This window comes from Lycium ferocissimum, chromosome 11 (assembly GCF_029784015.1).
Source record: "Lycium ferocissimum isolate CSIRO_LF1 chromosome 11, AGI_CSIRO_Lferr_CH_V1, whole genome shotgun sequence".
NCBI classification, from domain to species: Eukaryota; Viridiplantae; Streptophyta; class Magnoliopsida; order Solanales; family Solanaceae; genus Lycium; species Lycium ferocissimum.
This window is the reverse complement of record NC_081352.1, coordinates 33,060,343-33,088,254: the sequence shown is the minus strand read 5'-3', so window position 1 is coordinate 33,088,254 and position 27,912 is coordinate 33,060,343. Positions and strand designations below refer to the sequence as shown.

The 27,912-nt window shown below is 35.1% G+C and overlaps 5 protein-coding genes across 6 annotated transcripts; 2 read left to right on the top strand and 3 right to left on the bottom strand.

The window, feature by feature from the left end:
• Positions 1-108: 108 nt before the first annotated feature.
• LOC132036818 (pentatricopeptide repeat-containing protein At5g66520-like) lies at positions 109-2,098 on the bottom strand. The gene has a single exon (XM_059427206.1). The coding sequence runs from the start codon at positions 2,096-2,098 to the stop codon at positions 200-202; it is 1,899 nt and encodes a 632-aa protein (XP_059283189.1). The 3' UTR covers positions 109-199.
• A 1,339-nt stretch (positions 2,099-3,437) lies between these two features.
• LOC132036137 (uncharacterized) lies at positions 3,438-7,741 on the bottom strand. Of its 2 annotated transcripts, none has more exons than XM_059426377.1 (3): positions 7,584-7,741; positions 4,165-4,474; positions 3,438-3,667 (listed from the first exon to the last, which is right to left on the bottom strand). In XM_059426377.1, the coding sequence occupies exons 2-3, from the start codon at positions 4,439-4,441 to the stop codon at positions 3,588-3,590; spliced, it is 357 nt and encodes a 118-aa protein (XP_059282360.1). In that variant the 5' UTR covers positions 4,442-4,474; positions 7,584-7,741; the 3' UTR covers positions 3,438-3,587. The 2 variants fall into 2 exon arrangements, with proteins under 2 accessions (XP_059282360.1, XP_059282361.1); XM_059426378.1 differs by having other exon boundaries at positions 4,165-4,516; positions 7,599-7,715.
• Positions 7,742-8,451: 710 nt separating this feature from the next.
• Positions 8,452-15,100, top strand: LOC132036397 (GBF-interacting protein 1-like). The gene is made up of 8 exons (XM_059426732.1): positions 8,452-8,737; positions 9,669-9,712; positions 9,834-9,939; positions 10,765-11,451; positions 11,824-12,103; positions 12,377-12,635; positions 13,638-14,108; positions 14,313-15,100. Exons 1-8 carry the CDS (start codon positions 8,581-8,583, stop codon positions 14,619-14,621), a joined length of 2,313 nt encoding a protein of 770 aa, XP_059282715.1. The 5' UTR covers positions 8,452-8,580; the 3' UTR covers positions 14,622-15,100.
• Positions 15,101-16,023: 923 nt separating this feature from the next.
• LOC132038257 (uncharacterized) lies at positions 16,024-19,386 on the bottom strand. Its single transcript, XM_059428946.1, has 6 exons — positions 19,132-19,386; positions 17,966-18,397; positions 17,526-17,749; positions 17,186-17,332; positions 16,383-16,607; positions 16,024-16,291 (listed from the first exon to the last, which is right to left on the bottom strand). Exons 1-6 carry the CDS (start codon positions 19,384-19,386, stop codon positions 16,030-16,032), a joined length of 1,545 nt encoding a protein of 514 aa, XP_059284929.1. The 3' UTR covers positions 16,024-16,029.
• A 2,726-nt stretch (positions 19,387-22,112) lies between these two features.
• LOC132037346 (ABC transporter G family member 26) lies at positions 22,113-26,944 on the top strand. The gene is made up of 9 exons (XM_059427844.1): positions 22,113-22,332; positions 22,713-22,996; positions 23,136-23,291; positions 23,406-23,589; positions 23,737-24,015; positions 24,121-24,396; positions 25,114-25,398; positions 25,481-25,588; positions 26,648-26,944. The coding sequence occupies exons 1-9, from the start codon at positions 22,120-22,122 to the stop codon at positions 26,915-26,917; spliced, it is 2,055 nt and encodes a 684-aa protein (XP_059283827.1). The 5' UTR covers positions 22,113-22,119; the 3' UTR covers positions 26,918-26,944.
• The last annotated feature ends 968 nt before the right edge of the window (positions 26,945-27,912 follow it).

The following is a 27,912-nucleotide window of genomic DNA, read 5'->3' as shown; positions in this document are numbered from 1 at the left end:
TTTTCTTTCTGTTGGAGGCCTATCACTTCTAAGCACTCTTCCTAGAAGGTGGCTTGGGGGTGGAGGTTATGGTAATTTTACAGTAGTTACCGAAAAAAAAAAAAAACATTTTGACCTTGTATTGGAAATTTTATTGCTTTCATTTGAATCAAGAAGCATATATTGCAGTAAACAAAAGCTCTCCAAGTGCAAGATTTTGCTACCAATAGTCCTTACAAGAACAAAGGCCATCTTTGAAACAATGAAACCTATTCCTATCGCGCACAACTATCTCTCGCTCGACAATTCCTGATATTACTTTGAAAGCAGCATGACAGTCTTCACAAACGCGAAGATTCTTCATTATTCTGATTGTCTCTCCTGATTTTGTGTTCATCAAACCGAAAACAAGGGCCAATTTCTCACTATGGCGATACAAATATTTTTCTTTCTCACTCTCTTCCATGTCTAGTAGAACCACTGAAGTATTCGGTACATATCCTTTTAACCTCATTTGTTCTAACAGTTTGTCCCATCTTTTAAAGATCTCTTCAGCCTGAGGATGGTTATCATCTCCGGCCACAAATTCATGTGTTCCTCCTGCTATAGTTATTGTACTCCAACCTGGAGTTTTCTTTACTCCTCGATCTTTCATCAACTTCCTCACCCTTGCTGCATCTTCCCAACGCTTAGCTTCTGCATAAATATTTGACATAATAATGTAGTATCCGTCGTTAAAAGGGTCTAATATACCTAACTGCCTCATAGCTTCCTCAGCCATTTCCACATTTTTTTGAATTTTACATCCACCAAGAAAAGAACCCCATATGACAGCATTCGGCTTAATAGGCATGCTAGTGATGAGCTCATATGCGTCTTGAAGAAGTCCAGCACGACTTAAAAGATCAACCATGCAACCATAATGCTCGATTTGGGGTGAAATTTTATAGTCTCTACTCATGCTAGCAAAAAATTCTCGCCCCTCGTTGATCAACCCCATATGGCTACAAGCGTGCAAGATTCCAAGAAACGTCACCTCATTAGGTCTCATTCCACTTTTGATCATCTCGTTAAAGAGTTCTAATGCTTCATCCGCCTGTCCATGCATAGCTAAACCCTGTATCATGGCTGACCACGATATAATTGTTCGTTCCTTCATTTCTTCAAAAACATATTTTGCAGCCTCTAAGCATCCACACTTAATGTACATGTCAATTAACGTGTTACAAACGTGAACGTTTCTTCTAAACCCACTCTCATTCGAATACTCGTGAATCCTCCTTCCCAATTCAAGTTCACCCAAATCAGCACAAGCTGCAAGAACAGCCACTACAGTAACCTCATTCGCCCTCAACCCCATTTCTTCCATTTCTATAAATAGCCTAATAGCCTCTTTAGCCTTCCCACAATGAACAAAACCGGTAATCATAGCAGTCCAAGACCTTAAATTTCTCTCCTGCATTCGCGAAAACAATTCAAACGCCCCATCAACATCACCCTTTTTCGCTAATTGCGTAATCATTATATTCCAAGACACGATATCTCTTTGAGGCATTTTATCAAACAGTTGGAAGGCATCATCCATTGCTCCACAACTACCATACAAATGTATCAATGCATTAATTAAAACTAAATTTGATTGAAACCCAAGTTTCTCTACATATCCATGAACAATTTTCCCATTATAAATATCTAGTAAATGCACACAAGCTTTAAGCACAAAAGAACAAGTAAAACTATCAGGTACTACATTGTAACTAATCATTTGATGAAACAAGAAAATTGCATCAATTACATTATTACCCTCAGCAAGATTTCTTAAACAAGTGTTCCATAAAGGAATTTGGGGTTGGTTTATATAGTTGAAAATTTGTTGAGCAAAAGGGAAGTTTGGTGTGAGGGCACATATGGAAGCGACACGTGGCAGTGGGAGAAGTGTCAGAGGTTTATTGGTTTTAATGAGAATGGTAATAGCTTGTTTGAGTTCTAATGGAGTGTTGAAATGGTAGATAAGGTTAGTGTTTGGGATTTGTGAAGTGGGTGTTTGGACATTGTTGAATTTTGGAGGGGGAAAGTGACTGTTGTGAAGTGGAGATGCTAAGCAAATGGAATGCAGCATTGCTTTTGCTTCAGTTTTAGCAGCTTTTGTGAAGCATCAACTTATATTTGGTACTTTCTTGAGTCACTATGTGTGTATTGAGGATTTATGACTTTTTGAGTCCTAGGAAAAATTAAGAAATATTAGGTGATTTCTTCACATATTTCCAAATTTAGGTGGACAAAGTTATTTGATATTCGTGTTTGTCCACCAGTATACGTGTTGGTGGCAGGTAGTGGCGGACAGAGTTATCCAATTTTTATGTTGGTCCATCAGTATATACGTTGATGCGAGATAATAGGTACCTCGTAGAATTAGTTGAGATGCGACACCACGATTATAAAATAGAAAACAAAAGAACAACCAAGAAATCGGCTTGATGTTGTTAGCATAAACACCAACTCTCAAAGTTCGAACATGAGACTTCGTAAAAGTTAGACAATTTCAATTTTTCCGCCACACCCCTTGGCGGTGTCAGCATGTTAGTTAGAAGTATAGAATCTATAGAAATAGATTTGAGGTTGATTTAAATTTAGCATCGATATAATTACTCTTCCAATTCAGAAAGACTTGTCAGAAACTGTTAGTTGAGTTGGTCCGACAAGAAAAGCATGTGGCTTTTGAGCGTTACTTGGGCTAGACTAGGCTAGGCCTCTCCAACTGAGTTGGAAACCAAGGCCCTAGATGTGCTAGCGAATAGCACATAGGAAAATGGTTGCCCGGGTTTCTGCACGCATAGAGGATAGCACAATTGTATTGAGACCGGAGCAACGAGAAACAAAAGCACGTCTTCCAAACAAAGTAACGCATTTTCGCTTCATTTGTTTTATTGTAGTATCAATTATGCCTCAATCCCAAACTAGACAAAAGCTTGTTAAATTCGATGTATAAACCGTCTGTACTAAAAATGCTGTATTCAAGTATTTCAGTATTCAAATGATTCGTCATAATCTCATTATTTTGACATCGCCCCAGAAACCTACCACAACTCTCTTCTTTTTCTTGAAACTAGCTGCTTTGCTCACATAAGAGGCAGTTATATTTTCTTCAAGAATATATTTGTATATCTTAGTAGTAACATGTAAACAAAGTAACTTGTTCACCACACTTTCGTCAATGATTTTTGCTTCAAATATAAATCAAGTTTGAAACATCCTCTCTCAAATTGGAAGTTCGAAAGTATCAAACCATAAGGTATGCACGTCAAAGAACCAAGAACCATAACGCCTGAATTTACTCCTTCATACTATAGAATCTGATGTATTGAATACACCACACAGGCGCCGTCGCGCCGATCATACAAAAGTACATAATGAACAAAATTACAATCGACAATAAAATTTTTGTAAGAGACTAGGACAAAGAAATGCCGTAAACTCGTTACGAAAACCAGTAACTATATTCAGAAGTTATTTGAAATGTAAAGAACAAAATGAGTGCTAGAATCTATCACAAAACTCATTATAGAAACTAGTAACTCTATTCAGAGTTTACATGAAATATGAAGACGTCAATAGTCAGGGATTGCAGTAAATCGATAACCTTGAGCACCTCTCCAAGAGTAATACGCAATCCGAGTCTCATAAAAACCTGCAAGTAATTATTAACGTCAAAGTTGATCGTTGGAAGTTGCCTAATCAATTAATGAAAAAGCGAAAATTAAACTTGAATAAAGAACTTGAAATGACAAGACGCGGACTCAGTATTAAACTCAGAATGTCAAACAAAATGAAGAAAAAATGACTCAACGTAAAATCCAAACATAATTTAGTAAATCTAGAAGTTTACACACTATGGACCTCCCAACACATCATCAAATACGACCATTTTCAAGTGCAGATCTACAATCACTACAGAGAGGACAAATATAGTAACAAGTAGCCCTGCCATTTGCTATCTCACCTAACTATTGTGCTTACAAATTCAATGGAAGTTACCTTGTTCATGCAAACTGGTACTCACTCTGTCAAATAAATGGTGCAGCCGTAACTTGATTCTGGATTTAATGAATGACTACACTCTCAACTAAGATATCTCGAACAATTTTGGAGAAAAGTGTTGCTGCTTAAGGAAGGTTTTTGACTTACCAGGGAGAAAAGTGAGGATTCCAAGTCCAAGGAGACCATATGCTTGGGAACGCTCTCCTCCCATATGACCAGATAAGATAAAATATGATAACAAGAGAAGCAGACATCCCAGAAAAAGCAGAAATAGAGCAAGGGCAATGGATTTCCAGGGAATTCTATCTAACGATTTAGGTGAATAATCAAATCTAGGGTCAGCTCGCTTGCCAGAATTTCCATAATAGTCATCATCTTCATCAACAGCAAGACGACTGTAATTAATATTCCGCCTAGAAGCCATACGCCAGAATTCCCAGTCTTTGAATTGGAATAGCTGTCTGAAAATTTTGTCAGAAGATCATTCTGAATAAGGCAGCTCAAAAGAACACCAACCAATTATGAACATAAGTCTGACTACTAGAATATATATAAAAGTTGGCAAAATAAGGTAGAATTTAAAAAACTAATACCTTCCCTTTTTTTTTTTTTTGATAAGGTAAAGTTTTAAAAAAATAATAACTTCTCCGGTCAAGAAGGATAACTAAAAAGAATAGTTCGAGATACACATATAACAAGAAGGTCCGGTGAAACACTAAACAACTAGATCTACATTGTTACAAACATATATTAATATGTATCAGGTTTTTCCCATATTCCTTAACATGAGAGTCGATAACTTTGCCTGACTTTTAATTTGTCGCTACTATACACATGAAATTGCTGCGCTAATTATCAGAGAATAAAAAAGAACTAACGGTTCTCGAACATTTTTATTTTACAAGGTTTACACAAGCTTCCTGGAATGATAATTTTTACATCAATTTAGGTGGTTTTGCCCATCAGTATATCCCAATGAATAAACAAAACAAAACATTAAATATTTTCTTTGGGCAGATCCTCGTTCTGAATTTTCATCAAATTCTAATCGCGCAATTGGAGGATTTAGTGAGACCTCTACATGGCTTCTACATTAGCTCTTATAATTTGAGAAGTATATTAGACTCTCATAAAACTCATCAACCATTTTGTAAAGCTGTCCAGGTAGCATATACTTATAAATTTGTTATTCAAGGAACTAGATAATGTCAGTATCACACCAACTCTAGCATAGACAGCCTTTATCTGACATATGGAACACCTTTCAAATAGTATAATAGCACTGTCCTGGTCTCCCTTTTTTTTTTTTTTTGGGGTGAAAATTGGCTGGAAAGGTAAAGACGGCTTTCAACAGTGAAGAATTGTCCCTTAATAACTTTGAGGCACTGGTCAAGAAAACACCTTTTTCTCTTCAGAGAAGAAAAAACCGGTGCCGAACAGAAAAACAATGGTCAAGAGAATACTTTTGTTTGGTGGAAAGATACCTATCCAAATTAACATGGTGAAATCATATGCTCTCCAGAGGATCACAACTTGTATAGACAACTGTCTCAGTGTGACACTATCGCTTTACCTCTGTTTATAAAGATTTTTTCCAATCAATCAACTGCTCTCTGCATCCCCCTGACACTATAGTGCTAGAATTTTCAAACAGTCACTTATCATATCAATCAACTATGTCTCAATCCCTAACTAGTTAGGGTCAGGAAAAAAATAAGGAAGAACCTATCTCCCAGCTTTTATGTTTAGCCTTCATAGACTTGTTATTCTACAAAGAGACGGTTTGTTCATGAGGGCTTTCTACAGACTAACCACCAAGGACTTGGTTAAGGGAGCAAAACTACATCTCTGGTAACTTGTAAATCATGATATGAAAGGTGAATAATACTTTTGATTAATATTATTATCTTTTTTCTTTGCAATGTTAATACCTTAACTTTTTTGCATGGACTATCAAATGTTTCATGACCGTAAGAATGTTCCGAAAGAAACATCAACATCAAGCACTTAGAAATCCCGGGTGCCATTTCTTTCTATCAAGTAAAAAACCAATCTTTTTCAATCCAGAAGGGCCAAAACCATATTAATACCCATCGGAGATCAAATTACATATGAATCCAACTCAACCAATAAGCCTACACCTAGCAAAACAGGACAAACAAAGTAGACAAACAACTGCATAATAATTCAGAAACCCCATATGCCATTTCTTTCTATCAAGTGAAAAAACAATCTTTTTCAATCCAGAAGGGCCAAAACCATAGAATACCCATCACAAAACAAATTACATGTGAATCCAACTCAATCAATAAGCCTACACCTACCAAAACAGGACAAATAGAGTAGAAGAACCTATCTCCTAGCTTTTGTGTTTAGCCTTCTTATACTTGTTGTTCTAGAAAGCACCCAGGACTTGGTTAGGGGAACAAAATTACAACTCTGGTAACTTGCATCTAAATCATGATATTAGAGGTTAATAATCCTCTTGATTAGTATTATTCTCTTTCTCATTGCAATGTTGATTCCATTTAACCCTTCTTTTTCTTTTTTTTTTTTTTTTTTTGCATTGGGCTATCGAAGTTTCATGATTCTTAAGAGTGTTTATAAAGGAACATCAAAATAGAGCAATCCGAAATCTATTAAAAAAATCAATCTTTTTCAATCCAGAAAGGCCAAAATCTTATTAATACTGATCCAAAATCAAACTAGAAATGAATCCAGCTCAATCAACAATCCTACACCTAGCAAAACAAGACAAACAACTGCAGTGTTAAATTTTTCTGCATTGGACTATCAAATGTTTCATGATTCTTGAGTGTTTTTTTATCAGGTAAATTCTTAAGTGTTTTTTAAGGAACATCAAAATAGAACAATCAGAAATCCCAGATGCCATTTCTTTCTATCAAGTAAAAAAGCCAATCTTTTCAATCCATAAGGGCCAAAACCATAATAATACCCACAAGAAATCAAATTACATGTGAATCCAACTCAATCAACAAGCCTACAACTAGCAAAACAGGACAAACAAAGTAGACAAACAACTGCAAAAGTGTTAATACCTTAACTTTTTTCACATTGGACTATCAAATGTTTCATGATTCTTAGAGTGCTTTTAAAGAAACATCAAAATCAAGCAATCAGAAACCCCTGATGCCATTTCTTTTTATCAAGTAAAAACCCAATCTTTTTCAATCCATAACGGCGAAAACCACATTAATACCCATCAAAAATCAAAATACATATGAATCCAACTTAATTAACAAGCCTACAACTACCAAAACAGGACAAATAAAGTAGACAAACAACTGCATAATAATTCAAAAACTCCATATGACATGTCTTTCTATAAAGTTAAAAAAAAACTTTTTTTTTTTTTGAAAAATTAAAAAAAACAATCTTTTCAGTACAGTAAGGGCCAAAACCATAATACACATCAGAAATCAAATTACATATCTACAACTACCAAAACAGGACAAATAAATAGTAGATTAACAATTGCATAATCATTCACTAATAACACAAATCAATAATAAAAATCTGCTTTATTTGAAAAGCTTAACACTAACCTTGAAGAGAAAAACAAAAATCACAAATTCTTCGATTAAGGGTGACCCGAGAACCAATTTTGACCCGATACTCCAATTTCTCTTTTGTTCTTTATTCTATTTTCTTTTGTATTTTTCGTTTTACAGGCTAAACAAGTTTTATTTTATAGTGCAAGATACATAAAAGCAAATCTTTATAAAACTCCACGTGACGTTAGGCCATATAATTTTTTAATAATCATAGTGAAATATAACATTAGAAATAAGGATATTTTTTTTCTTATTTTTTATTAATGGCTGAAGTAATTTTATCTCGATGGTATAATGAAGGTTACAGATAAATAAATACAGTCCTATTTATTAATTGAGAGATTTGATACTTCTGCAGAATTAGATATACCCTTATATTTTAAAATTAAATACTTGCTAGTAGTAAATATTAATGCAAACTACATGGCGCTTTAATGAAAATTTTGAGTACAAGATTAATATTTCTCCCTCTTCATAATAAGTGGCATTTTTATTTTTTCATTTTGTTTTAAAATAAGTGGTGTCTCACAAAAATCAAGAAGGTGTTAATATTTTTCTTCCAATTTTACTCTTATTGAAATAAGTGGAGTTTTAAATAACCAAAAAATTATTAAAGTGTGTTATTTATTTTTCAAGGCATTTAATTAAGGATAAGTTAGTAAAAATACTTCTTACTTTATGAGTATACAGTTTTTTCAAAGGGTATGCATAAGCTAAAAACTCCACTTATTTAAAAAAGGAGGGAGTAATATTTTAAGTGTTAGTTCAAACACGTTAATAATATGAAATAAAAAATGATAATAATTGTATGGAAAATGTCTTTCACCTATAAATGAGGGAAACACATAAAATATTTAAGCTTATATCAACCAAACTCGAAGAAGAAAAGTTGAATAATAATTTTCATACATGTAGTGATATATGCATGCACCTATTGACGTACATGTAAATCAAAACTTGCTAGTAATTCTGTAATCTCTTTGTCACGATGATCACCGGAGTTACAATTCCAAGCAATCTTAGGAAAACGATAAATGATATAAAGGAGATCGCAGCAGGCAAGCATACCGATGAAGACATTTACGCAATGCTCAAAGAATGTAATATGGATCCCAATGACACCGCTCAAAAGCTTTTATATCTCGGTATATCAAATCTCCACATTTAATGCCTTGTTCGTTTGGCATTTATATTATCTGTTCGCTAGCTTCTATGAATAATTATAGGAATGAATAAAAAAGCTTCATTTGATTAGATGACCATTTCGTGATAATGTATGATGTAAGGGCTGTTAGTTTCTTTTTTTGTTTCCTAGCTGAAATCATTAGGTTGGTTAAGGATAAAAATAGGATCTTTTTTGGTGTTTTAGATGTTTACGTGTACCTCGACTAGTTCCACGTTGTACCTGCTACCTTCTACCGATGTCATCCGACCTACCTCGATATCTCTATCCACTAAGGCTTGGAATGACGGGAAGAAATCCTAGTGTTTTTTTTTTTTTTTTTTTGCAATATTTTCTTTTGATGTTACGTTTGCTTCTTATTTGCTTCAGAGTTATGTACCAATGCATTTTACATTGTTATTTCTGCTTTCTTGGTATCCTTTTATCTGTGTTCAAGCCAACATGGTCATTGCGGATTAGGAATTTGATAGGCTCTGATCTTTGAATTGTCACTGCAACCTTGATAAAGAACTTGGCATGAGCATAACTGGTTACTGTAATACCTGCTTCAGTTTATTTGTCATAAGAAGCAGTCGTAGAGTTTTCTTTAACTAAGCTTTGAGGGTCCTCTGTGGTGTTAAGTATCACACAACTCTCAATTCTCTTCGTGGTATATTTAGACCAATGTATTGTGGTATTTGTTTTCCAAAATAGCAGCCCCTCTCCCTGTCCTCTTCCAACAAAAAGGAGGATAAAGGGGTTAAAGCTGTCTAAGTGATTAGAGTTCCCTTTACTTAGTTTTGCAATTTCTTTGGCACATATTATCTAAGTTTCATATTCCGTCATGCACTCATGTAATTGCTGATCCTATTATATTATTGTTTTATTTTCTCAAGCAAAAACTTTTTCTGCAGATACTTTTCATGAGGTCAAAAGGAAACGAGACAGAAAGAAAGCAGTAAGCATTTCTCTTAATGATTGTGCTGAGTCAAACTTGGATTATATAAGGGGAACTAGATTTTATTACAAAATTTTCACTTAGCTTGATCTTTCATAGTTTCACCATCTGTTTATCACAGAAAGCCAGCAGCCGAACTTCTGAGGATTACAGGTGGATGTCAGGCATGCAGCAGAGAGGGGCTAGGGAATGCCGTGAGAGAATTTCTGCAAATTACGTCACTGATGGTATATATGGGACTTCAACTTGGGAAAAGAGTAACTGTCATAATGCGGTCATGATCTTAATCGATTAACTCTCCTGCTTTTTGTTGAGCATCCAGGATGTTGTGTATTGAAATTTGTTTTTCCCCTTTTGAGACTTTGAGCATACAATTCATGAATAATTCAGTAACTTTCACCAGCAAATACAAGAGTTGTCCTCTTTAATAGCTGTATGTTGGCTGTACAAGTAGTCCGGCCACTAGCTTCTTTATCAAACAGTGATAGCTGGATTCTGCATTTTACTTGTCATTTGAAGAAACCATTTCAAGTGCCGTAAAAAGATAAAAGTTTAAATTTTCTCATATTCTTCACTGACACAAGGTTAAGACACAAGAAGATGAAGGTGTTAATTGAATGATCGATCTTTCTAAGGAAAGCATCTGGTTCTCTTCACACACGAAAAGGACAAAATTCTCTCTTTCAAGAATGTGCTTTATTTGTCAGAATAATTTGTACAAGATGTAGGCTGATTTATCATGGATATTAATTTGGTTTGTTATTGACATCTTTTTGTAGAATGAGAAGAAGTAGAACTTTTCTCATGGTTCAAACTGCATCTATAGTCCTTATATCCTGCTTGATTGGTTGATATATCATGTTTCTTTTCTTTTCCTATTGCTGTGGTGGTCCTGCCTTCATGTGCAATATTTTGATATATGCATGGTCTCTTATTACTTATATAACATGGCATCTGTTGGAATTTGGAAGAGTGCTTCATAATGATATAGGGAGTATTTTCTCTATTTATGCTTGCAGTGTCAACTTACCCCCTTTCAATATTGTCAACAGATGCCAGTGGCAGAAGATACATTAAGAAAGAAAATGGAGTCAATAGTTCGAACGATAGAAGAGCTAAGACCTCCATGCCAGTTGCACGTAAAACAGAAGATGCTAATATACATCGTAACAAGGAATCTGCTGTTGAGGTATCTGCAGACGATCCTAGTCATGTCAGCAGAGTTACTTCATTTGTTAATGTAAATAAGCTGGCAAAAGTTTCAACTCTACCTCATAGTTTAATAAACCATAATCTAAACTTGGATCCTGGCCCCACTCCTACCCCCACCCCCACCTTTGCACCTGGAACTAGATTTAATGATAAAACTGTCATATCAAGACCCAATGAGCTTGTAACAAGCACAACTTCAGCATCAGTTTCTGGTGTCTACTCTTCTGCATCAGATCCTGTACTAGTGCCAGCCTTGAACCCCCGAAATCCAGGAACAGTTGGTACAATAAAACGTGAGATAGGTAGCCAGCGTACTGCTACTGACTCCACTGTGTCTCCTGTGAATGAGGGGAGATCAGATGCTTGCCAAGGTGCTCCCCAGAGTACTCGTGCAATCATTAGAACTGTCAACTACAAAAACACAACTGGTCCAAAAGAATCCCAGGGAGTTTCAGTCACTGCTAAAAAACCAGTTGCAATTAATCATGAAAGTCAGCATTCCAAACAAGTTAAAGGACATTCAGAAGGTACAACCTCCTTCAATTGTGTAATGTGGATGGAGTTCTTTTATTTATTTAGTTGCTTAATGTCAAAAGTCTAAGTAGTATTATTAATGTGGCTTTTGAGATATACATGAGAGAAATAGCTAGCTCTATCTTACAAGTCCATTTCACTGCCATCAATTCATGGTGTGGATAACTGCTACCGACTTTATCGTGGGTTGAATCATTGAATTTGGTTGGTGTTCTAGAAAAATCAGATATTTTAATAACATAGCCATCATGAGTTTACCCACGTGTTGCTTTTGAGGAGGAGAAAAAGTAAAACTCCTGTGATTCAGACTTCCTTTTTTCTTTTTCCTTTCTTGGTTATCTCACTTTATCATCATCTTGATGCAGCTGTTGCAAAGGGAGCCCATTTACCATCACTTTCTAAACTAAATTCTTCCGTGGAACAAGCAGTCCCACAGCTTGACATGAAGTTAGAGAAGTTAAATATCTCTGCCCGTCGTCAGCCTGTTATTTTTCCGAATCATCTTCAAGTACCTGAATCTTTTAGGAGCGGATTGACTTTCGGTAGTTTGTATCCTCAATTGGATCCAAGCATAAGCTGTGGCAAAGACTCGAAGCCTGTGGAGACTGTTCCAGCTAATGATAGTACTTCCATGGAACCTAGGAGGTAGCGGAGTGACATGTCATGCTTTTGTATTCATTTGCGATTTTATATTCATGTCTATATATTTTTGCAATCATCGATAATATATTGATGAAGATTCCATGATCAATTGCTTCTGGACTGTCAATATTTTACAATTGTGTCTTATAGTAACACAAGGATGACCTTGTCTTTTGTTTATCCTGGGCTGGTCTGTAAGACAGTAACTGTTTATTGGGTACTCTTTTCTTTATATCTTATACTTGACCTCTCATCACCATACAAAACTAACTGCAGCTGCCAAGATGCATCTTCAGCAGCTCAGGGAGGTGATTATCCTGACAATCTGCGGTCAAACCAGCATGGATCTGAAAATATATCACCTTTTGAAGTATCTGGTGCTTCTTCTGTGTATGATCCGTCAAAGCTGGAGAAATGTCCACCTTCCGCAGCCTCACAATTGCCACTTCTGCAGAGTCCTCCTGATTATAGCTTGGGTTTTGTACCGCCCATGCTAGGTCCCCAACTTGTGTGTATTGAGGGAACAGAACAGCAGGCATGTTATTGTGGCCCTAAAATATCTCTACTTCCCATATTTCGTTCGAAAGTATCTTTTTTGCCCTTGCTCCTGTCAGTGCTGTCAAAATGAATATTTCGTCAATTGCCTCTTACATAAGACAATGCTAACTCTGTAAATAATTTGAATGGGAAGATCTTGTAGTATTGGCAATTGAAGGATTACTTTAAGATAGAAGAAATTTGGCATAATTTCTTGGCTCACTTGCAGATTAGTTGCTTATTTAGTATTTCTTTCTACAAGATCTGATCTGAACCATGATTAGCCAGAGTAGACATTATTTCTTGGCTCACTTGCGGATTAGTTGCTTATTTATATTTCTTTCTACAAGATGTGATCTGAACCATGATTGGTCAGAATAGACATCATCTCTTGAATGGTGGTGCTTCATTTGTGTCGGCCAACAATTCACTTGAACTATATACTGTCTATGCTCAGGGTAAAACACTTAGTATGCAAACGATGCTTTCGTTATATCGGACAAGGAGATGGATATGAACGTAAAATTCTTAATGCATTGAGTTTCCATTAACAGGATGATCACTGGCAGACCACAAAATTTGTAGCAAACCGGTCTCTCTGTGACCAATTAATTACCTCTTCTCAAAGCAGATAAGAACTGGCTTGCAAATCTAGTTTTTTTAGTTCTTACTCCCCCTATTTCTTCTCCCCAAGGACCCCAACCAAGATACATGTATATGTATATATGAAGGACAATGTTGAGCCTTACCTTCTTTCTTTTGCTGGCGATTCTTGTGACGTTACTTGTAGAAGAGTGTTTGTCTCTGCTTATATCAAAATATCTTCTGTATATTTTGTGCCTGTTGCTCTTGCCTTCTTTTAATTTCCTCAGTTTCTTTGGAGTTTTGGAATGTAGAGGAAGTAGTGAAATTTGTGCGTTACTACACACTCTCTCTTCTCTTGTTTGTATCTTTTATTTTTGGTTTGACTAAGTTTTTATAAATCTATTGCCTGCTGTAGGGTGGGAATTCTCAAGCTCCTTCGACATTGGGCTCTAATCCCCCTGTGGCTCAACCCATAGGCCTTGGGCAGAGTTCTGTCAGCGTGCCTCCGCACTTGTTTCCTTTAGTACGCCAACCATTTCCTCCTAATTATATTCCATATAACCCTTATATTCCCCACCTTTACATGCCACAGAGTGCTCACCAGTTTTTAGGCCCGGGTGGCTTCCCTCAGCAACCTTCTGCTACCAACTTTTATATGTCACCATCAGTTACTGCTGCTGGTGTAAAATTACCTCTTCCATCTCTGTACAAACCAGCTGCTATTGCTGGAAACTTGAACCACTTTGGCGTTCCTACTGGCTACGGTTCATATGGGTCCTCAACCGTCTCATACAATGGAACTCCAACTCCTGTTTGTTCTGCTAGCAATGAGAATCTCACTGCATCTGAGCTGAAAGAAAAGAATGTCTACTCCATGCAAAAGCAGGTTTGTGTTTTCTTTCCCGTTTTCCTTTTCTGACTAATTCTAGGATGCAACGACCTGCACATTCCCTCGTGCTTGAGCTTGAATTTTATAGCTCATATCCTTGTTTGATTCGAATGTGGCATATTATGTGAATCTATCATAAAGCATGTATATCTGTTTCTGTCCAATTCTGATATTGAGATATCGCGTAATCTTTTCGTGCAGAATGAAGATTCCCATTCCAGAAACTCTGCACCTGGACGTGATCTATCAATGCTTCAGACTAATTATTTTTACAACATTCCTCAGGACCAGCACGTTGCTGTTGCGCCAGCATATTCTGCCAATACCTCTTATCCTGGAATTAATCCATCTCAGACAATAGCTGCACAATCTAATGTTCAACCACTAGCCCAGCAACCTCAAACTGTTAACAGATCAGGTGATCCCGGCCTTCCTACATCTGGTGCTTATCAACAACCTCAAGCTAATATTCATTGGAACAACAAATTGCTGAACAGAGAAAACGTCTAAGAATAAAACAACAACAACAAAGATACCCAGTATAGTCCAACAAGTGGGGTCCGGGGAGGGTAGGATGCACGCAAACCTTACCCCTACCTTTATGAGGTAGAGAGGTTGTTTCCAGGAAGCGTCTAAGTATAAAGACCACAAATATGCAGTATAGACATCACAAAGTCGTCCCCTTCCAAATGTATATAAGGTGTGGCTAGAAACTAGGCACTCTCAGTGAGATTATGCTGGAATGTTGAGTTCTCAACCGTTGATTCTAAGGTAAGAGTTTCTTGCTTTTGATAGTTAGCAGTTAGCTTTCCTCAATTCCCTGTTCTTTTTGAGGCTGGAGAAGTTTTGATGTTTGAGTGAAGTGGATAAATATATCAATTGTTTACATTGCCCCTCTTAGCTTGTATATCAAATTTTGACAGCTAAAAGATACTATTACATCTTCAAGGGCTTGTTTGCCCCTTAGTCACCATAAAGATAACACTGAATTATTCCCCCTTCTTCTCTCCAAATTATTAATGGTTGTATTTGATCCTTCTTGGAAGTGTTGATTCTTTTCTTTCCAACAAAATATTAATGTCGCAAGTACATGAATTCTCACCAATTTTGTGTGTTTAATGAATGAAATCCAATTGTATGTTACAACTTCTTTCGTCCCCAAGGCTTTGGTCTAGTGATAGGTGCAAAGGATGACATGCGAGTACACCCATTGGGCCCTGAGGATTTCTCAGTTACTATCAAAGAATGATGGTCATAGATAAGAGCAAAACTTAAAAGACGAAGTGACTCACCAAGAGCATTGCCCATCGTCATGGGAGAGCTAGAAGAACTAAACCAAAAGAAATGGCTTGTATTTATTAGCACGATAGGGGATGTTTAGACAAGCAAAAAGCATTCAACAAAACGGAAAAAATGAAAGATTCCCTATCAAAGGGACTATTACACCAACCGAAGCTTAGGAAGGAATGGAAAGATAGGAAGCTTGGAGAGCCATCCAAAGAAATCAAATTGTACACCCATTGGGCCTTGAGGATTTCTTAGTTACTGTCAAAGAATGATGGTCATAGATAAGAGCAAAACTTGATAAATAGCAGATTTGATCCAACTTCTGCTGACTCCCGATTCAAAAATAATGGTGGCTAAACCCGTGTTTGCTTCAAGGCTAGCGATTCCAATTATAGTAGTTGCGAGATTTTAATGCGGACTGCATCAAAAAGGGCTGGCAAATCGGAGTACAGTAAGAGCAAGTCTCCATATCGTCAAACGGGAAGCCATGTTTATCATCAAGACATTGCAGCACTCTTATCACTCGACAATGAATTCCACATAAAGTTGGTAGGTAAATCTCTGTGTGTGTGTGTGTGTGTGTTAATAGAACATTACAGCATAAAATGCAACCAAAGAGTACACAAACGTTCTACCCTATACTTTGTGAGGAGTCTTTGGACAAATTCTTTTCAAGAAGATCGTTTTCCCTCCTGATGGTTTCAAGATCTGCTTTCAGCTTGTCAATATCAACACTTCGAGACGCCATAGTTGCAAGCTTTCCTTCATAATCAGCCACTTCTCTTCGGGCTCTATCCGCTGCAAGAAGATTTTCAGCTATTTGTTCAAAGCTGTCATGGATGCTAGTCAGTATCCTGTAAGCTTGCCGTCCCACCTGGTCCTTTTTTGCCTCCCTTTGTAAAAGATCAGGCAATTTACATTAGAACAATCTACACTTCGCTAAGATGTCAAATTCGTGGTCACCAGCATATCAAAACGTTGTACCTGAAAACCGTCTCATCCACCACTGCATGGGTTCGATTAAGCCGCTCTTGGACAGAGTTGCTCTCCAACTGAAGCTCCCTTGTCTCTTTCAATATTCTTTCTATGTCAACATCCTGCTTCCGGCTGTTTTTGGTGATCTCTTCAATACGCTGAATGTGGGTTCTCCTACGTACCAATTTGGGCAGCTTCTCAGCTTTGGCTGAGAGTACAATGAGTTCATCCTCTCTGCAGAGTGACAGATAACAAACATTCAGACAAAGTTACCAAGTTGATGCAATTTCTCAACATGCTTAGATAAATGAGTTAAACTCTGTTACCAAAACAGCATTTTTCAAGGCTTATAAAACCATGACAATCTGCATTGCAGTTGGTGTCTGTTCCAGTCAAAGATTCTTGCCACAGTTTACATGCATTAAGGTAGCCGTAGGGTATATTTATAAGGCTTTAAGCCACATAGACTCGCACTACTTGACCTCTTCCCATAATGAGTAAATGAAAAATTCTTAAATGTCAAAGGATCCAACCGATAAAAAACCAACAATGCTGTATATTAATTGTTTTATCAAGAATACTGTGTAGTAATTTAATCATGCCATGTCATATTTTCAAATAACTATTCCGCTTCTCAAATATTAATTTGTTAGCCACTAATACATTTACCTATCCAAACTCGATCAAATAGAGATTCCTATTCTACTATTTATTCTGCCAACACAATTTCTTCTTTCAATTTTTTTCTTAGTCCAACTATGTAATCTAATAAACGACAGATATTCTGCATGACCTAATAGAAGATGACCTACCTTCTTTTATTTTCAGCTAATATAGACTCCAGCTTCAACTCAATCTCTTCAACCTTTTTATATTTTACATAGGCCTCTGGTTCTGTTGCTTTTAGTGTTTCCTCAAGACAACTCTTCTTCTGCTCAAGGGCCTTGGTTTTATCATTCCTGTAAGAGCAGAATAACAATTGATATAAATATCCAAGAAAAATATAAGAAAAAGATGTTAAAATCTAGAAACATGAATGAGACTACTTGAGTGCTTCCACTTTTTATTTATTTATATATTTATTTTTATTTTTTATTTTTTATTTTTTGGTGTTTTAAGAATCCTCAATAAAGCAACAGATCATTATCCTACCAGTGACTCTCCATTTCAACAATTTTGCTCCTTTTAACTTCCACTTGATCGTTTAGCTGATTCACATAGAAGGCACTGGGATGTCTGTGATCAGAAGCCATTTCCACTGCAGCTTTCAACAAATCAAGCTTTTCTTGTAGGTCTTCTAATTCGACAGAGCTTGAGACTGACTTCTCCACAAGCATTTCCTTTTGGTCTTGTAAAGTTTCTGTATTGCTGTTCATCTACAATATAGCGCACAATTAGAAGAAAAGACAACATGCTGGAGCTTTCCGAAAGCATAAACCACAAAATCAAATAGTATCATTGTTTGTTCCCTACTTCCACCATGCTCATATATGCTCCAATTTTAAATTATCAGCTTGTTCTGCTCCATTGGACATCTACCACAAATTCACTAAAGATCCCATGCAATCAACCTACTATTAACTATTAAGTACCTGAGGCAAATGTACGCATGGTGAAGTTGATTGCTGTTCATACTCCAAATTATGCTCATTGTCCTTCAAAGAACTCCTCCTCACGTCCTCCACCAAATCTGTGATATCTGGTTCATTGCCTGATGTTTCCTTGCTGGAGTCAGCTCTACTTTCTATAGGTATATTAACACCATTATAAAACTCTTCCGTCTTATTCTCAATAATATCAGATCGTTTTGACGGCTCTGGTGTTTGTGTCCTCATTAAAGGATCACCCTGTCTCTCCGAAAGCTCCTTACGAGGCAGCAGTCCTGTATTTTCAACATTTTCTTCTGGAGTCTTAAGGCGTCTTTTAGATTCCCCAACTGCATCTTTTCGAGCTTCAACATCAGATAGCTTCCCAACCAAGAACCGGACCAACTCGTACAAGTCCTCTTCGGATGGATAAAGGAACTGCCTAAGCAATAAACATAAATGCTTTCTCTAAGCACAAATCTAACAGACATATGAAGCAATCAAGCATTAATGCAAATCAAAATCAATTAATTCATTCAACACAAAACGCATTAAGCTTCATCAGCTACTATGAAAGCAAATAATTTGACACAGGGAAAAAAAACAAAAAAAGAAGAACTTCAACAGAACAAACATTGAGATCAATCTGGAAGTAGAAAAACAAACAAAAAAAAAAAAAGATTTTCCATCTCATATGAAATAATAGCACAATCAGTTCCGTTTGCAAAAAACTGAACAATTCATTAGTTTATTAGCAGTAATCAATTAAGCAGAACAAACAATTAATTCATTGAACAAAACACTTTGAGCTGCATCACCTACTATGAAAGCAAATAATTAGACACAGGAAAAAAAAAAAAAAAAAAAAGCAAACAAAAACATGATTTTCAAACAAAAAATATTTTGCATCTAAAAATAACAGTAACACATTCAATTCCGTTTGCAAAATCAGTACTATATATATATATATATATATAATACTTGCTCCGTTCACTTTTACTTGTCACATTTTATTTTTCGAGAGTCAAAATTGACTAATCTTCAGAGCTAAATCGATATTTTAAATTTGAAGATTTAGACGTTCAAAAAATTTAATACTATAAATTGCAATTCTCGAGAGAAGCGAAACTCGACAAGTAAAAGCGAACAGGGTGAGTAATAGTAAGTAAAACCTTGTGAGAACTGATATCTCCAATGAAACCTAGGGTTTTGAAAGCGACGGCAAATTCCGAGCATAGCTTTAAGCGATCGGCAACTGAATTTTCCGGCAATGAAGCCGGAAACGAGGAGTTTTGAGGGTGAATGAGATGTAATGACTGTGAGGATATGGAGAATAAAGTTGCCGGCGTTAGATTTTTCACCGATGAGATTCCGGTAGGAATTTTCACACCGGCGTTAACGATAGAGTTCAATAAAATATCTTCCATTTTGCTCTCTCAAGATTTTCACACGCCTTTTTTAGATCCCTTTACTCTTAAATCTATTACAATTTAGTGATACTTTTTTTTAATCGGTTAAAAAAGAATAACAATATAACTTTAAATTTGGTATTTTTAGCCTTAGTGAAATAATTTGTAGCTACATATTTCTCAATTTTTATATTTTGATCATTTAGCCATTTTAAAAGTTTTCCATGCCATGTTTTATTAAAATTTTATAATACCATAACACGTGGCCTCGTTAGATAAAATTAAACTAGAATTTTATCAAATTAATAAAATATGATAACCTTAACCCACAATCTCTTATATTTTACGGTATAGTTTAAAATAGTCCTTTAATGAAATATGTACTTAGCAATTTTGGTCCTTTTAAGTTTTCGGGAAGTTTAATACTTTTTAGTCTCCGTTAGATATTTTCTCGAATTATCCATTAGATTTGACTGAAAATGAGCCATTTCATAGATATTTATTGAATTATCCATTAGATTTTTTTAAAACTAAAAAAATAAAATATAAAAGGGAAAATAACGTATTTTTAGCCTTTTAAGGTATAATTTTTGTAGTATTTCTTAATTTTTTATTTTAGATCATAAGTTTTAAAAGTTTTCATTTCTTTCTTAAACTCTATATTTAGTCAAACACCTCCATATAAAATGGGACGAAGGAAGTATTATATTACTCGAGAAAATGATAAAAATGATCTCTTATATTTTAGGGTAGGTTTAAAATAGTCCTTTAAGTATGTACTTAGCAATTTTGGTCCTTTTAAGTTTTCGGGAAGTTTAATACTTTTAGTCTCCGTAAGATATTTATCGAATTATCCGTTAGATTTGACTGAAACTATAGATATTTATCGAATTATCCATTAGATTTGACTAAAACTATAAAAAAAAAAAATTAAAAAAAGGGAAAATAACATGAACTCGCATTTTAAGGTATAATTTCTGTAGTATTTGCAATTTTTTTTTTTTTTTTAGATTCTGATGTAGCTTTTTAAAATGTAACTTTTACTATTTTTTACTATTATCTTTTTTGTGTCTAGTTTAGTTCTTTATATTGCATATTTTAAGATTCCGATGGAACTTCTTTGGTGTATATAGTTGACTTTTTCTTCTCAACAGTTTTCATGAAATCTAACAGATCTGGACCCTAAATATTTTACGGAGGACTAAAACTGGTAAATGCATACTTAAGTGACTATGATGAACCAACTCTCAAACATATGGGACCATTTTTGTCATTTTCTCTAGAGTATTCTATAGAAGCCATTTTTCTCTGAAGATTTTGACAGGGCTTTCGACCCCTTTTGCCTTTACAGGACTGCAGTTAAATTTGTTGTCACCTATTTTCGATTTTTTTTTATAAACCATTTAGCTTGTGTTTTAATTAGAAAAAAATAAATCAACTAAAAAAATGGATAGACTTGTTTATTTAATGCCACGTGACATTCTTTTAATTTAAAAAAAATAAGGTGAATGATTTATAAAAGAAATTTCATCAGTGAAAAGGGTATATTTGCACAGGAATATATATGCATTATTTTTTTAATAAGGGGTATATCTGCTTTAAATCGCAAAGTTGAAAAGTATATTTGCACCCTTTTCCTTTATTTAATTCCATCAATGGAGTACTTTGTTTCTCTTTTTCTTTATTCATACATATACTTATTATTGTTATTTATATTGTCATTTTATTTTTTAATAATTTTATTAGATGTTGTATGAATTTAATAACTTAATATACTCAAAAATCAACGGTATAATTGGTGATAAATTTGGACAAAGAAGTTGTTTTATATTATTTTTGTGAGTAATTGTTGATAAATCTAATATTTAAATAAAATAAGGATATTTCATTAAACTAATTAATAATTAGACAATACAAAAAAGTCAAACCAAACAATTAAGATATTATTGAACTATGACAAAAGATACGATCTATTCAAACATTGTATTTACAAAACAATGCAGTACAAAGTAACACATTATAAAATGGCGGGTAACAACCATCCAAACAAGTTTCTAGAGCTAGAGAAGATAAGTTATAATAATATTTACATATTCCCTTTCATTCGGTGATATTATATATTTTTAGCAATCAAAAAATCAGTTAAGAATTAATGAGAGGCAGTTCGAACTCCTCATTTCTCATTTACATATTGACTTTTCTCTGTAATAGAATTCGAACTCGTGTCCTGCGTCTAGTTCACACATAAGATGTTGCATTACCAGTTTACCACTAACTTTTTGTAGAAGATTGTTCCTTTCAGACATTCATTCTTTCATTTCAAATACTTGTAATAATTTTTCCTTTTTAATATTTCATTGAAATCGTCTATTTTTTCCTACGATATTTGCCTATTTCTATTACTTTCATGTAGTAATTCCCTTATCTAATGATAAAATGTTTTGTTTTTAAGTTGTTTACATTTCATTCCCTAGAGTTTTCAGACATCATTAGATCTCTAATAATAATAACAGGTGAAGAGCAACAAGGCTGTGCCATAACTAGAAATTAACCTGAAAGATCACACAATGCATCAATATCACCAACAAAAGTATATCTAGTAGGTTTCAATAGAAAGCATGTGTTTCAACGAGTTTCAAGATTTAGGCAAAATCCTGGTTTTGTTCCTCAATTTATCTACCATATATAATAAGTAGTCGTGAACTTTTTCCAACAGCATTGAACAAAATACAGCTTAGCTTAAATTGCTTTATGGAGCAAGTGAGACAAGATGAAATTGAGGACTTATCATTGTCACCTCCGACTGTTGGCTCAATGCAGATTGCGGGAAGCAATGGTTTTGGACATAACATAGAGTTCATGTCTCAGACTTATCTTAGAAATAGAAGCTCTGAAATTGATATAGAAGTTGAACATGATACATCTATCGCTCATATAGATCAACCCCTTCCCATATTTCTCAAGGTACTTTTTGTTCTTCTATTTCTCCTTTGATTTTTTTTCTTCCTCTATAGTTTAGTTTTCTTTTATAAATGGATTTTCCTTCTTTAGCTGGTTACAATTGAGTTACTGAAATGAATCATTTATAGATGAATTTCGTCCAGTATATATTCACCATCTGTTTTGTTTCATGTTTATGTTGATAAATTAATAAAATGAATAAGGAAAAAAAAAAAAAAAGCTAAAAAAATAAGCGAGGGGGGATAGAATCAGGCAGGTTGTTAGTATGAAAAAATGTTAAACGGGTCTGAGCAGGACATGGCATGTTTTAAACCTAGTTTTTCAATTATGATATATATGTTTAAGAGGTTTGGCTTATGCAACGTAAATGGCATCGAATGCAGTTTGCAAATGTGGAGTACAAGGTGAAGATTAACCAATCTTTCTCCAACAATCCTGTCAAGGCAGTTGTATCAAAGGTAGCTTCCCAGTTTGAGCATGATAATTACAAGCAGATACTCAAGGGTATAACAGGAAGCATTAATCCTGGTGAAATTCTTGCCTTAATGGGGCCATCGGGCAGTGGAAAAACAACTTTGTTAAAGATATTGGGTGGAAGATTGACCGAAAACGTCAAAGGAACCGTCACCTATAATGACATTCCATATAATCCAGCTCTTAAAAGAAGGTGTTACCTATCCATCAATAAATTCTTTTTGCCTCCGTTTGTTCTCTTCCCTTAAGACCAAGAGTACATACTAGTTTCTTTCATTGTACATGATTTTGTATTAATTAACTTGTGTTTGTGAATATGTGCTAATGTCTAGGGTGGGTTTTGTGACACAAGATGATGTACTTTTTCCACAATTGACGGTCGAGGAAACCTTAGTTTTTGCTGCATACTTAAGACTTCCAAGCAACATGAGTCGACGTCAAAAGTATGAAAGAGCAGAAGTGATTATTAAGGAATTAGGCTTGGAAAGGTACGCGATCTACCTTTTCATGAACTTCAATGCACATCGCCACTATTTATAACATCCAAAATAAAATTAACATGATTATTGCAACTGGTCGTTCCTGAATTTCACAAATCATAGATGTCGTCACACAAGAATAGGTGGAGGACTTGTTAAAGGTGTTTCCGGGGGTGAAAGAAAAAGGGCTAGCATAGGTCACGAAATCCTCGTTGATCCTTCTCTGCTCTTGCTCGACGAACCAACTTCAGGCCTTGATTCGACCTCCGCAAATAGACTACTTCAGATTCTTCAGGGGCTTTCTAAGGTAAAACACTTCAACCATACTTTCACTATTTGATAAAAAGTTCCATCTTTGTTTCAATGTTTTCAAATAGTCATTTTATTTTGCTGTAATACTCATTTTTTGTACTTGGAACAAGTTGGCCAAATGCTAACTTATTTCATTCATCAGACGGGAAAAACAATCATAACAACAATTCACCAGCCTTCAAGCAGGATCTTCCACATGTTTGAAAAAATTTTGTTGATAGCAGAAGGTTATCCGGTTTACTATGGTAAAGCTAGGGAGTCGATGGAGTACTTCTCGTCTCTAGGCTTCATCCCCGAAATTGCCATGAATCCAGCAGAGTTCTTGCTGGATTTAGCAACGGGACAAGTAAATGACATCAGTGTCCCTGATGATATATATCCACCTCAATGCACATCCGAACAAGAGAAATTTGTCATCAGAGTATGATTCTCATTTGTACTTGCTCTGATTTAATGTTTCATTTAGTTTACTTGAAAGCTCTTTATGGGACATATTTTCACAGAATTGTGTCTATATGACCATTAGTATCTGCAACACAAGTACAAAGTCCTGTTGGAGCCAAAAGAGAACCATCAAGTGTCGAAAGCACCAGAGCATCTTCAAATGGCTGTTAAAGTAAAAAAAGATTGGACTATATCCTGGTGGGAACAATTCAGGGTACTTTCAAAGCGCACATACAAGGAGAGATGCAGAGACTATTTTGACAAGCTCCGGTTAGTTCAATCGCTTGGAGTTGCATTACTGCTGGGGCTTCTTTGGTGGAAATCCTCAACTGCAACGGAAGCTCAACTTCGCGATCAGGCAAAATCCCAATTTTACATTTTCTCTCCTTGTTATAGTATAGTCAAACCTCTCTATAACAACATCGTTTGTTCTGATATTTATTGAATGCTATAGAAATGCTGTTATGGAGAACATATAATATAACATATGAAAGACCGGTTCCAATGATTTTCATTGCTTTTATAGTGAAATGTTGTTATAGAGAACATGCAATATAACATAACATGGAAGATCGTTCCACAGAAAACATGGCTATTATAGTGAAATATTGTTATAGAGAGGTCCTGAACATATAATACTAACATACACGACATGAAACCGACACCGACACCGGATTCGTGTCGGATCCGTTAAACGACATTGGATACTTTGACCAAATCCATGGACCAATGTTGAGGCCAAATTGAAAGAAACGGAGAGCTCTTGAAGAGTGGACACTTATTGTATCTAGAAGAGTTTCAAGTTAATTAAAAATTAATATTTAATTATAAATGAAACATAACTATAAAAAAAATTATTTTTGTTTTTTATTTCTAGGCATAGATTTAGTTATTTTTCTTATAATTTTGAATTACTTTATGAATCCCCGCACCCGTATCCGCACCCGGATCCATACCCCGAATCTTAAAATTTAGATTATGCCGAATCCGACCTCTAGATCCGTATAGACACCGAGTCCGAGCAACATAGGACTGTAGTATCTTCAAGAAAGTTTAATTTTAACCTGCATTGCAGATCGGTTTAATGTTCTACATTTGTATCTTCTGGACTTCCTCGTCAATTTTCGGAGCAGTGTATGTTTTCCCATTTGAGAAGATGTACTTGGTGAAGGAAAGGAAAGCAGACATGTACAGATTAAGTGTCTATTATGTCTGCAGCACATTGTGTGACATGGTAGCGCATGTTTTGTACCCGACATTTTTCATGTGCATTCTGTACTTTATGGCCGGATTCAAGAGGACCATCCAATGCTTCTTTTTAACGTTGGCTGCAACGCTGTTAATTGCGATAACCAGCCAGGTAAGTCCAATGATTTTCGCGAACGCAAAAAGTTGTACTCATTTCTTTGGAAAAGATGAATGGATTTGTTATTTGGTTATAGGGAGCTGGAGAGCTTTTTGGAGCTGCAGTTATGAGTATTAGAAGGGCCGGAATGGTTGCCTCTTTGATATTGATGTTGTTTCTTCTCACTGGAGGTTACTATGTTCAGGTATCCAAATCACAAAATATTACCTATAACATAAAGAACTCATTCTCAAAAGATAAAATCAACATTTTCCAAAACAATGTCTCCTTTTATATAAATTTTGCAAACAGTTAGCAATAACTACTACTATTAAACTTGATGAGTTCGGTAGTTATTTCTTACCATCGAATCCATTGTACTTTTGAAACCAGCGGTTTGATGCATATGTAATAGCCTATGTGTCCCAAAAAGGAACGTGCTATATGTTAGGGCCCCCTTTCATTAACATTTAGTGAAGGTGCATAGCTTCTTTGAATATCCTGAGAAAGAGTTTTTTTAAGGCCTCTGGCACCCTTTTCTTAGTACTTTTTTGATTGCATCCTTCGAGAAGGGTGGCGGCTTTCTTGAGGTAGTAATTGTGAACTCGTTCCAGTTTTATGGAGGATCCGTTCCCTGTTCCTGCAGCTTAGAAGCTCAAGCTACGCCTTCCCCCTAACTCACATTGTTCAAAATTTAATATTTATAGAAATTTTTACTTAGTATTTTTCACATATATATCTACTCACTATGTTAAAAAGGTAGGTTCCCTGACTATATGGTTGCTAGAAAAAGATTTAGAACATACTAGTAATCAAGGATCTACCCAAACTTCAGAACAACGGGGTTGATTTGATAAGAGAAGTTGGGACAATCTGGGGTAGAGCTAGGGTCACAAGGAGGTTCATTTGAATCTCCTTCACTAGAAAATACATTGTATGCATAAGGTTAAAAATATTTTTTGTGAATTTTCAAAAATAAAGCACAACATAAAATTTTACGCCACGTAACCCAATATACAATATTATACAACACTATACCCATAAAGCATTATATATGATGTATCAACCTTGTATAATAGTGTATAAAAGGTGTTTATACACAAATATGGGCCAAACTGGGTAACAAACTCACAGTAGACATAAAGCGTAATTATTTTTATGCATATGAGGTATATATTAAAACACCTTAATTCGTATGTTTACTTCTTTATATTTTGAATTCTCTTAATAAAAACTCTGGCTTTTGTTGCACGTCTTTTTGCAGCATATACCAAAATTCATGAGGTGGCTAAAGTACTTATCATTCATGTACTATGGATTTAGGTTACTTTTGAAAGTGCAATATTCAGGAGATGATTTATATGACTGTGAAAGCAAAGGGGGTTGTAGAACTCTTCAAAGTTCTCCTTCATTTGACACTGTTGGTTTAAATGGGGGCTTAAAAGAAGTTTGGGTTTTGTTAGCAATGGCTCTTGCTTATAGATTCTTAGCTTATTTTTGTCTACGCAGAAAAATTAATAGCTGTAATCTTTGAGGTAAAATACTGCTGAATCTTTTTATTTTTTTATTTTTTTTATGTGTATGAAAATTAATGTGAAGAAATCACAAGTGAGATTTAATTTCTAGTCTTTAATTTGTTGATGTTCACATGACTCTGTGGCATTGACTTGTGGGGAATTGAATTATCAATTTTTGATAGTATCTTGAAAAGCAATCATTCTGATTTTCACAATCTTTTCTTGTGGGACGAAAATAAAAATAAAATAAAGGTCTCTTTACTCCTTTTCTAGTTCCCCTCCCACGAAGAAAGGAGGTCCATTTATAAATACAATGTTGAGTTGTTGATTCGTTTAATATTATGTTAAGAGTCACAAACGGGATTAATTGCAAACGGGTGTTTACATCAAATCAATTAAACATACACAATTATCACGTAATCATAATTACCGAATAATTTAACTATGTGTTTAGTGTTGGAAAACATTTAGCCACGTCATGATTTTGTCTCATTACCCAACATTCTCTAGAACTTAAAAACGATTTCAAATGGGTTATCCAAGAAAAATATAAGTGAAGAAAGTCAATTTTCCCCTTCAAATGCAAGCAAAAAAAAAAAAAAAAAATCAGGGAAAATATTTCCATCTCATGTTTGGTCAATAGTATCGAGTGAAAGTTACTAGTAGTACTCTTATCTGATTAATATAAATATACTCCTATTATTTGTAAATCTTTTTTCCTTTTTATAACTTTCCGTTCTGTTAGTTACGTATGAATGGAAACTTATACAACATTTTTTTAAATTTTGTTTGTTTTCCAATGTAATTTTATCCTTTGTTCTACTATGACACCAACCAAAGTAAATTGTAAATTTGCATATTTTTAAAAATTAAAACAATAAAAAAATGATAATGGGGATCAAATTAGCAATGCCCAAAGTGAAATAATACTCAAAAAACCATATTGTGCACCACGTTGGTCGCATTGATGTCTACATCTGCCGTCTTCTTCGTGGCACGTTCAAACTGTGCT

What these genes read in the sequence shown, in the direction of transcription:
- LOC132036818 (XM_059427206.1), bottom strand. Translation starts at nt 2,098, where the DNA reads ATGCTGCATTCCATTTGCTTAGCATCTCCACTTCACAACAGTCACTTT.
- LOC132036137 (XM_059426377.1), bottom strand. Translation starts at nt 4,441, where the DNA reads ATGGCTTCTAGGCGGAATATTAATTACAGTCGTCTTGCTGTTGATGAA. An exon ending in AATCCTCACTTTTCTCCCTG is followed by an intron (nt 3,668 to 4,164) that starts GTAAGTCAAAAA and finishes AATTACTTGCAG; the next exon opens with GTTTTTATGAGACTCGGATT.
- LOC132036397 (XM_059426732.1), top strand. Translation starts at nt 8,581, where the DNA reads ATGATCACCGGAGTTACAATTCCAAGCAATCTTAGGAAAACGATAAAT. An exon ending in TCAAAAGCTTTTATATCTCG is followed by an intron (nt 8,738 to 9,668) that starts GTATATCAAATC and finishes CTTTTTCTGCAG; the next exon opens with ATACTTTTCATGAGGTCAAA. An exon ending in TCTACTCCATGCAAAAGCAG is followed by an intron (nt 14,109 to 14,312) that starts GTTTGTGTTTTC and finishes CTTTTCGTGCAG; the next exon opens with AATGAAGATTCCCATTCCAG.
- LOC132038257 (XM_059428946.1), bottom strand. Translation starts at nt 19,386, where the DNA reads ATGGAAGATATTTTATTGAACTCTATCGTTAACGCCGGTGTGAAAATT. An exon ending in CATGCGTACATTTGCCTCAG is followed by an intron (nt 17,750 to 17,965) that starts GTACTTAATAGT and finishes GCTATATTGTAG; the next exon opens with ATGAACAGCAATACAGAAAC. An exon ending in GTTGAAATGGAGAGTCACTG is followed by an intron (nt 17,333 to 17,525) that starts GTAGGATAATGA and finishes CTGCTCTTACAG; the next exon opens with GAATGATAAAACCAAGGCCC.
- LOC132037346 (XM_059427844.1), top strand. Translation starts at nt 22,120, where the DNA reads ATGGAGCAAGTGAGACAAGATGAAATTGAGGACTTATCATTGTCACCT. An exon ending in AAGAGAAATTTGTCATCAGA is followed by an intron (nt 24,016 to 24,120) that starts GTATGATTCTCA and finishes TATGACCATTAG; the next exon opens with TATCTGCAACACAAGTACAA. An exon ending in TAATTGCGATAACCAGCCAG is followed by an intron (nt 25,399 to 25,480) that starts GTAAGTCCAATG and finishes ATTTGGTTATAG; the next exon opens with GGAGCTGGAGAGCTTTTTGG.